The sequence below is a fragment of the Anabrus simplex genome, chromosome 11 (assembly GCF_040414725.1).
Source record: "Anabrus simplex isolate iqAnaSimp1 chromosome 11, ASM4041472v1, whole genome shotgun sequence".
NCBI classification, from domain to species: domain Eukaryota; kingdom Metazoa; phylum Arthropoda; class Insecta; order Orthoptera; family Tettigoniidae; genus Anabrus; species Anabrus simplex.
This window is the reverse complement of record NC_090275.1, coordinates 42,279,421-42,289,914: the sequence shown is the minus strand read 5'-3', so window position 1 is coordinate 42,289,914 and position 10,494 is coordinate 42,279,421. Positions and strand designations below refer to the sequence as shown.

Sequence of the window (10,494 nt, the reverse complement as noted above, 5' to 3'; positions counted from 1 at the left end):
CATCGTTATCTGCTTCTGACATTTTCCTGTTTGATTGATGTGCTTGCACTGAAATCTGTTTTATGAGAAGAATTGCTAGGTACCTAAAGAGATCCTACTATATCACTTTGCCTAGAAATAGTTTGCTTCCATTTCTCCCTTAAACCGCACTCGGAAGGGAAACTATGGAAGGTCAATGTTCATGCTTTTTTAGTGTCATCCGAAATACAGAGAGGTACACAACAGTGCACCTTCTTCTCAACCTCACAGACACTCACCGACAGAAACAATTTTCACAATAAATTGCACAAAATCAACACAGCATCACAATTACTCCGCATATCACAATGTTAAAGTCCGCCAAGAACCCAAGAACACAACGGAAACCTGACCTCTAGCGGCCACACCGTGAACACCGTCGGGCCGCTTTTGCAGCGACAAATTGGTAGCTATGTCCCGACCGTGTATATCTCGTTGGCAACGGCACGTCTCTCGTGATGCAAGCTTGATGGGCATTTTCAAGGAATGTCGAATCGACAATATCGATATCTCGAATAGCAATGAGTAAATATGGCACTTCTGAGCAATAAGATGGCATGCTTGTTTTTGTTTTTTACCTACCTGTCGTAGTTGTGCGAATGGAATTTATGAACTACGTGCCTTGCAGAATGGAATTTCAACCTTTTAAAAAAAATTATTCCACGTTCTAGACATTGTCATGCAAGGGAAGTTTTCTTATAAATGTTTTTGAAACTGTTGTTTTTGATGAAAATATATTTTCTCGTGAATACACATTTGTGACTTCGTTTTTGAGGTAGGTAAGTGATTAAGGAAATAAAAAACTGACTTCCTTTTCTTTCATATCAAAATAAACAACCGAGAAGATTGATTTAGGTAAAACTTGTTTGGCTTAGCCCCCTTTTCCTATTGGAAGAGTTATAGGTTAGGTATAACTTCATTGCTGACGATGCGTGGTTGACGTAATGTGCGGTAGATTTTCAAACGACTTTTAATTTGCTATTTGGGACGAGAGTCATGGTTTTATTACAGATGCTGTTTAGGTATCCGTAACCTGTTGGATTATATGCCATCTTCACGTTGCTTCGTGATTGGTGTAAACCAATCTGTTAGGTCCCTCTATGGAACACTGGTAGAGAATCATTCTCCGGACCCCAAGTTAGTGGGCTCAAATCCGGCAGAGGTAGGTGGGGGGTGGAATAAAATCCATTCGACGCTCCATGTCGTACGATGTCTGGATGTAAAAGTTCTTTGATGGCTGTCATAGACGCCCAAGAGAGATTCGGTTTACTCTGCCATCTAGTAGGCTTAGAGTAAACCGGAACGTCGAAATTGACGAGCAGGCAGCCAAATAGCGTCAAACTAAAATGCCTGCACACAGTAGCTCAGATCATATTGTTAATAATTTTACGTTGATTGGGGGGGGATCGGCGTGATTAGCATAGCTGCCGGGTCCCCAACCGGTGGGGCTGAGGTTCGAGTCCTGTTCGACCCTGGATCGAGATTTTCATCTAAAAAATGACGTGATTTCAGAAAGGGGATCCAGGCTGAAACACCTGACCAAAGCTAAAATGAGCCTAGGTCGCTGCGGTAACCCCAGAAATAATTGGGATAAGTTATTAACATGTTTTGTATCTCATCATGTCAGGCGTTTGACACTTCATTCTATACATACCAGAGTCATCCATGTAGTGTTTCCTCTACCTGGTGGTAGGCTTTTCTTAGTCACCTTTCCTGTCCGACCTCCTTTGGTCAAGTTGTCTCCCCTCAGTTTGAATGCTATTAAATTCATGCATGATGTTCGCTTTAGGAATCTTGCCTTTATTTTCTCTAGAGTTCTTAGATCGGCTAAAGATAGCTTTTCTCAAATAGGCCTAATTCCCATATCATAGGTAGTAACAGGGCTGAATGCAGCGTGGAATAGTTTTGGTGCTGCTCTTTGAGGGAGTTTATGGAGGTCTTTATCTTTATATATTACTTGATAGATGCTGCTGTTCTCTCTCTTACATGTATTCTGAAAGAGTTTGTCATTTGCATAGTGATCCCAAGGGTATGTGAAGGAAATAGCTATTCCTAGATCTTTGTTCTTAGTCTGTATTGAATTCTGTCATCTGTTGCAGATCTTCCTCCTTCCCTAAAAATCATCCATACTGTTTCATTTATTCATTTATTTGCACAAGGATACATCTCCTGCACCAGGTAATGTCCATAACGAGATGTTGGAACACCTCCGCGAGGATAGCCTCTTATATCTTCTTGGGGTGTTGAATTTCCAGTACAATGGCGAGAGGGAATAGTAATTACTCTCCTCAAGCCTGACAAAGAACCCTAAGTATACAGGAAGTTACAGGCCTATTTGTCTCACTAACTAACTGTCTGTGTAAGCTACGAGAGTAATCCCAAATATAAGGTCTCCTATTTTTTTATAAATACAGAACTCTGTTCATGCGGCTGTTGGTCACAATATTGTGAAGAGTGCTTCCCACACTCGCATATAAACATGCGCACGCGGTGCTGAGGCACTCAGTCTTGGCTTGGCAGCCGTTGAGAATGGAGCTCCCGTTGGATGTTACTGTCAAGTGTGAAGTGCGCACAGTTATTCGGTTTTTGAACGCAAAAGGTACTGAACCGATAGAAATCCATCGCCATTTGGAAGAGTAAAGAAGCGGGAGACTGTCAGTTTCCGTCGAGATAGTCGTGAAGGTTGAGCCAATCATGCGTGAAGAGGGCGGATCACTCTGGATGCTCTGCACTTTGGTTCCTGAAGTTTCCCAAAGCGCTGCTCACAGAATTTTAACAGAAAAGTTGAAATAACGGAAGGTGTGCGCAAGATGGGTGCCATGCATGCTGACTGAAGACCACACTTGCTGAATAGCATGGCGGCGAGCTGGTATGAAATGGTCATACAAAAACTGTCACAGAGTCTACAAAAATGCATCGACCAAAATGGTGATTATGTAGAAAATAGCTAAATGTTCAAGCTGTAAATTGATGTAAACCATTGTAGAAATAAACAGGATGTATTTATTAAAAAATAGGAGACTTTATTTTTGGGATTACCTCTGTATTTGAGAGGAATGGTGAATTGCCGACTTCTGTGGTGCTTGGAGAAAAGAGGAATTTTGTATGAGTACCAATGAGGTTTTTGAGCTGCCCGCTCCACCACTAACCAATTGGTATGCCTGGAGAATTCTTTCCAGGACATATTTCTCCTAAAACAGCATCTGGTGGCTTTTTCTTTGATTTAGAAAAGGCCTATGGCACCATATGGTTTTATGGAATCCTTTCAGTCCTGCATCAGTGGAAATTCCGAGGTAACTTGCCGGTTTTGTTCTGTATTTTTTGTCCCTGTGTCTATTGCATGTCCGAGTAGGGAGGGCATATTCGCAATATCATGTTCAGGAAAATTGGTTCTCAGTGTCACTGTGTTCGCGAGCGCTGTAAATGGTACTGTCGCTGCTGCTGGTTCAGCAGTAATACCATCGCTATAGGTAGATGATTCTGCTCTGCATTACTACTCACAAAGCATGTCAGTCGGAGGGCGACAATTACAGCAAGCTATTAGGAAAGTGGGACAGTGGACATATATGGCATTCATTTTTCAACTGCAAAGACCTCTGCTGTTCACTTCTGTTGGAAGTGCACTCTTAACCCGCATCGTGAGCTTTATTTAGTCGGGGGTCGTCCTTCCTGTAGTTGACACATTGCTTGGGCTCCTTTTTGTTAGTAAATTATTGTGAGAGCTAAACATGTGTCAGATAAAAGTGAAACTGAATATTTTGAAGTTTCTTAGCGGCACTACATTAGAGGCAGACCGCACAGTGCTCCTGCGATTTTGTAGGACACATATTTTATCCAGATTTGACTATGGCAGTGCAGCATGTGGAACAGCAAGGCAAAGCATCCTTATGAAACTGGATAATATTCACCACAGCGGAGTTAGGTTGGCAACGGGACCATTCCCTACAAGCCCCATTGCTAGCCTGCTCGCTGAATCCCGTTTCATTTATCGGAGACTCTTCCTGTCTGTTGTTGGCTGTTATCCAGATTCAGTAGTTATTTTCATTGATGGTTCAAGGGCAGAAGTGAAAGAAGGCTGTGTTGATAATGAGGGGGTTTCTTTTTTCCTCTACCGGAAACCTGTAGCATGTACACAGCAGAGTACTATCCTTGAAACTCTGCGGTACGCGCTGTCTGGTGAGCATCGGCACTTTCTGCTGTGTACGGACTCTTTAAGCTCGTTACAGTCTATTGATGCCTATATCATTTTTTAAAATCCATTTTATAAGAGATCCACTGAGTATTCTAAATTCATATTCATTTTTTATCATTTTTTAAAATTCTGTCAGTGGATAAATGTTAAAATTTTAATTAACATTAGTTGTCATTTCATCTCATACCATCGGGCGAGTTGGCCGTGCGGTTAGGGACGCACGGCTGTGAGCTTGCATCCCTGAGGTAGTTTGTTCGAATCCCACTGTCGGCAGCCCTGAAAATGGTTTTCCGTGGTTTCCCATTTTCACACCAGGCAAATGTTGGGGCTGTACCTTAATTAAGGCCATGATCGCTGCTTTCCAATTCCTAGGCTTTTCCTATCCCATCGTCACCGTAAGACCGATCTGTTGTTATAGATGTTGATTCCCATAGGGATATTATAGACCTATCTGTGTCAGTAATACGTAAAGCCACTAGCATCTCATACCTTGTCTGACTCGTTGGCTGAATGGTCAGCGTACTGGCCTTCGGTTCAGAAGGTCCTGGGTTCGATTCCCGGCCGTGTTGGGGATTGTAACCTTCATTGGTTAATTCCAGTGGCTTGGGGGATGGGTGTTTGTGCTGTCCCCAACACCCCTGCAACTCACACACTCACATTACACTATCCTCCACCACAATAACACACAGTTGCGGCTGTGAGCTTGCATCCAGGAGATAGTAGGTTCGAATCCCACTATCGGCAGCCCTGAAGATGGTTTTCCGTGGTTTCCCATTTTCACACCAGGCAAATGCTGGGGCTGTACCTTAATTAAGGCCATGGCCGCTTCCTTCCAACTCCTAGGCCTTTCCTATCCCATCATCGCCATAAGACCTATCTGTGTCGGTGCGACGTAAAGCCCCTAGCAAAAAAAAAAATAATAATAATAACACACAGTCACCTATGCATGGCAGATGCCGCCCACCCTCATCGGAGGGTCTGCCTTACAAAGGCTGCACTCGGCTTGAAATAGCCACACGAAATTATTATTATGTCATATCTTTAAGAGCCAGTGTCCTAAATGTTAGGCTGTTTAAACTACAGTCATCATCATCATCATCATTTATTTCCATACATGGTACCTATGAAGTTGCTGGAAAATTCTGCACAGGCAGCAACATATGCATGACCATACTTCACAGATTCTGTGTACAGACTTATAAAAATTGTAACAGGTACGTACAAATATTCAGAGAAATTTTTGAGAAGATGAGACTGCAGAAAACAATCTTTGAAGTGATTTTTGTTTGACGGAATTTTTTCACTTGATGACATAAAGAAATGGCATTACATGTTAGAGAACTTCAGACACTTATTACTCCAGACTGCAAGTAATGCTGCAACAGTTACTTGCTTTTGCTGATTAGCATACATATCGTAAGTCAAAAGAAAATTTTAAAAATGTAATAACAATATGAAATGTCATGTCACAATTCAGTCCATTAGCAGTACTGTTAAAAAGGCTTTAAGGTATATCCTGTAGCAGCAGCACCTGCAGACAAGCAAACACCATCTAAGTACCAGTGTAACAATGGCTGCCTCACTCCAGATATTCACAAGGTCGGGAGCTTTTTGTTGTTTGATTTTCGAATTGTTAAGGTGTGAAACCCACCGAAATTCACTGGCAAAAGATGATTTACAGCAGTATGTCAGTGATCAGTCCCAAACTACTCACATAACAGTTACGACCATCCAAGACAAGCATTTTGGAGTGTCTTCTACATCTGCTGTGTTCATCAGATCTTATTACTTGTTTGGGCCATTCAAGGAGGCACTAAAGTGAGATTTTTTTGGTGTAGATGAGTTGCTGCACAGACAAAAAAGTTTTTTAAAAGGGTAATCTGTGCACTTTGTAAGCTCTGGAGGACTTGCACGGAGACTGCATAGAAATGTGATGCAGTTGTGTACCACTTCTTCTCAATAAAATAAATTTAAAAATATATTTCAGATTTTTGCTTGACTCACTCTCATACAAGAGGGTAAAGAAGGAAAGAACAAATTATTTGCAGCTTTATTGAGGGCTGTTCTGTAAAGAAATAATCTTGCTGCTGTTGGTTGTATAACCCACTAACTACTTTTATGGTTTTTGGAAATACTGAGGTGGTGGAATTTTGTCCCTGATCAATTCTTTAACTTAAATGAAACAAGTTTGTCATATTTGAGCATCTTCGGATACCACCAAACATTGCCAGGATCAAGGTCACAAGCTTGGGGTTAGAAGGCGATTCTTGTTCGCTGCCAACCTCTTTTTATATCGCTGGTGATGGAGTACTAGAATATTTGAGGCTCAGCCAGGGATGAAATATTCTTGTTTCACGTTCCAAAAGGCCCATGGGGAAACCAGACAAAAGCACAATACTAGGAGATGACAGCTCTGATCCAGATGATATGCCACTTCCACAGAAGTATTGATCTGTACTTATGATGAGTTGGTTAGTCAGTTTGGGTCATGTAGCTGTGAGCTTGCATTCAAGAGATGATGAGTTTGATCTCCACTCTTGGTAACCCTGATGATGGTTTTTTCTGGTTTCTGATTTTCACGCCAGACTGTACGTTAATTAAGGTCATGGTCACTTCCTTCCTAGTCCTAATCCTAGACCTGTGTGTGTCAGTGTGACGTAAAACAAAGGCCCAGACGTCCTTTCTCTCTAACTAGCTTGTGATCTGTTTATATCAGTCTTTTGACTTTTCATTGTCCTCTGTGGATCAGTAGTGGAATGTGGGTGTCTAAATCCAGATCACAGAGCAGCGATTGTTGCATGTTTATGGGGAGGCAAAAAGTTATTTTGGTAACCATGTCATTCACTGATGGCATGTAAAAGATTCTAGCGACACATTTGGTGTTTAACAAAATTTATTAAAACTTGGCCATAGGACACGCAAAGAGTTCCTGTTCCTCTGCCGTTTGGTAGAGTGAAATGGAACATTATAATTGATATGCACACAGTCTAAAAGGCGTCAAATAAAATGCTGGAATCTGTAGTGGAGGTGATTTGCTTCTTATTACTATTGTTGTGTTGGGAGATGTTTGACAAGCTCAGAAATTAATTCTCTCTTTCTTGCTGATGGTTTTATTTCTTCAATGCCTGTTTTTCATACATCGGAAGGAACTTGTTGGTAAACTGTTCTTATACTTTACTAGAACACTTCTTCTTTATTAGGGAAACACTCCAGCATCCTGTCATCTCTAAAGACCAATAGAAATAAAAGGAAAGTTAAAAAATAATAGTTCGGATTGTTGGTAGGAACCTGCAACAGTCTTTTCAACGGCTAAATGATGGGAAGGAACAAACCAATGCAAATTAAATCACCTATTTTCATCTTTATCTTTTTATCTCTTCCTTTGTCCTTTTGTTATCCACCTTTCTTCTTATTGTACTCTTTCCACATGTAGACTGAATACCTCTCAAGATGGACTCTCAGCGAATGTTGGAGCCTGCCCTCCTGATGAAGCCGGGCGGCAGAAGCAAGCTCGTGGGGAGTCAGGAACTGAGATTGATATGTCCAATGTGATAAAAAGGACCCCTGAATGCTTGAAGGCTAAAATTTGCATGACAGTTTTAAGATGAATTTTTCTCTATGGAATAGAATTGTCACTCACCCTTTTAACAAGGAAACATGGACGGATCCTCCATGCTTTGGAGATGGAAACATTGCAGTGGTCACCGGGACTGACTCTCTTGGATCCTATCAGTTAAATGAAGATATGCAATGCTGTCTTGTTGTGGTCCCAGCCCTAGAGAAAATGAGGGAGGCTGAACTCCAGTGGTATGGCCATGCCATGTGAAAAAACAACGATAACTTTATAATAAAACTGCCCTCCAGCTTGACCCAGGAGGACAGTGGCCGTGAGGGAGAGTGGTGGATTGACAACATTGTGGAAGAGGTTTGTACTATAGACTTCAAGACATCATTGACCAGGACATATTACAAAAACATAGCAATACAGCAGATCTCAATTGATGGGAAAAGCATGAGGTAAGAAAGAGAGAATGTATGAAGATGTGGAGATTGTCCTTGTCCTTTTGTTTTTTCCTTGGTATTTTTTGCTTTTCCAACACTAACCTGCCATTCAGTTTATCCTTTTATATTTTAGTTTTGCTATCAATACAGTCTTTTATCCATTTATTTTTCTTTTCTTTTCATGGGAACAAGTGATTATACATTTCTGTACCTGCTTACTTGTATGCATTTTAAAAATAATATTTCCTGCATAAATTTATTTTGCTCTTTCTTTTTTCAGGGCCTGTCCTTAGAGACATGTCGGCCAAGTTCAACTGTGCTGTGTGTGGAATTTTTGCGTGTGACCAGAAAGCATGGGAACAACACATCACAGGCAGGAAGCACCAGACTAACCTTAATAAAGTACATGCTGCACAGGAACATTTTAGAAAACGACAAGCTGCACAAGCAGCAGGTATGGCACACATTGATCATTACATAAGAAATTGTTACAAAAAAAGGGGCTTTAACGTCTGTCAGCATAACATTTAGACGGGGTGGCCTCCCAAGGGCACCGCTGAGGTATTTGCTTTAGCTTTGTTCTTTTGCAGGACTGAAGGCATAAAATATTGACATACTGTATGTTAAGAATGCTCTCAGCTCTTATGGAATAGAGCAGTTTAACTGTTGTTAAACAACATACAGTTGTAATTGACAAAGTCAATCCCATGGTAATAAAGTAATTGACTCTTTCACATGCAAACACACATACATATTCATTATACTCCGCACAGCCTTACTTCTAAATTGAAGTTTTGCTAAACAAATGAGCATCACTTTTCCTCTGTTGCCAGCACGCTACGCCTGTGAGAACAGACGATGCAATACGACTGCGGTAAACAGCCCTTGTAAAATGTGATACCGTACTCAGAAAACTAATGAATATGGATTGAAAAGAAATTCACTAAAACTACACTTAACAACATCTGACACTAATAAGAGAATAAATTACTAAGAATAAAAGAGAATGAGGAAATAAAACATCACTCACCGCTAATGGCTGGCCCATGAAGGAGGTTATGGCCTACAAAGGGAACATTCCACTGATCTCAGAGTCACTGGAACCCTCTAACAATATGAAAAACACACTAATTACTGAAGGAAAATGTAAAAGATCGTGAACCGTACCGAATACCACACACGCTGAGCGAGATAGATTAACCTCGTGGTGAATGTAAATATTAAGAGTTGGCAACTAGGTTTCGAGATCGTGCTCTGCCGATATAAATCGATATGAATGGCAGCTTGGGATTGGTTGGATGCCTATGCTTCAGCGCATAACCATCAGACAGAGCCAAAATCTGCCAAAACGTCAATTCAGAAGTAGAGCCGTGCAGAGTATAAATACTGTTATGCCTTTCAGCATTCAGTCTGCAAGCCTCTGTGAATTTACTAGATGCTGCCTCAATCCTGTATTTGTTACTAGATCTTTGGCCTCATGTAGTTCTATATACATCTTATCTTTTAATCATTAGGAACTGAGTCTAACCATTGTCGTCTTGGTCTCGCTGTACTTCTCTTACCATTCATAGCCAAGTCCATTATTCTCCTAGGTAACCTATCCTCCTCCATTGGCCTCGCATAACTCCACTGAAGCTGGTTAATGTATACTGCTTAATCAATTGAGTTCATTCTTAACTGAGCCTTTATCTCCTCATTCTGAGTACCCTCCTGCCATTGTTCCCGCCTGTTTGTACCAGCGATCATTCTCCCTACTTTCATGTCTATTACTTCTAACTTATTCATAAGATATCTTGAGTACACCCAGCTTTCACTCCCATAGCGTGTAAAGATAGTTTTCTCCGAGAGCTGACTTCCTTCTTACAGAATACTGTTGATTGTAACTGCAAACTCACTGCATTAGCTTTGCTGCACATGCTAAATCAGGGCCTCTCAAACGCCCAAAATCTCACGCGTGCAAATTGAGGCGCAGTGTTCCTGTCCACAGTGCATCGGTCCCATTCGGCTCGGCTCGGACCAACGCTTCGTGTCTGGGCTACTCGGCTAAGCTCGGGTCAACTTGGCTCGGATTTGGAGCGCTACAGAGCAAGTGAGGAAGAGGGAGACAGGTGCGGGGAAAGAGAGAGACGGCGCTATTGCTCCAAATCGAGGAGTGGGGGTCTGCGCTCTGGTTAACCAAGCAAAGTCATCTTTTGCACCGTGCACCAGGTGCATACACTCTGAGAGGCCCTGTGCTAAATTCTTGAAATTATCTACCTGTTCCAGCTTTGGATTCCCAACCT

General features: G+C 41.6%; 1 protein-coding gene across 1 annotated transcript in view; it reads left to right on the top strand.

The window, feature by feature from the left end:
* The first annotated feature begins 617 nt into the window (after window positions 1-617).
* LOC136883412 (speckle targeted PIP5K1A-regulated poly(A) polymerase) overlaps window positions 618-10,494 on the top strand; it is a 59,215-nt gene continuing 49,338 nt past the window's right edge. Inside the window, exons 1-2 of the mRNA XM_067155682.2 lie at window positions 618-793; window positions 8,493-8,666. Coding sequence (XP_067011783.2) covers window positions 8,510-8,666 — 157 coding nt within the window. The 5' untranslated portion in view covers window positions 618-793; window positions 8,493-8,509. The remainder of the gene's footprint in view (window positions 794-8,492; window positions 8,667-10,494) is intronic.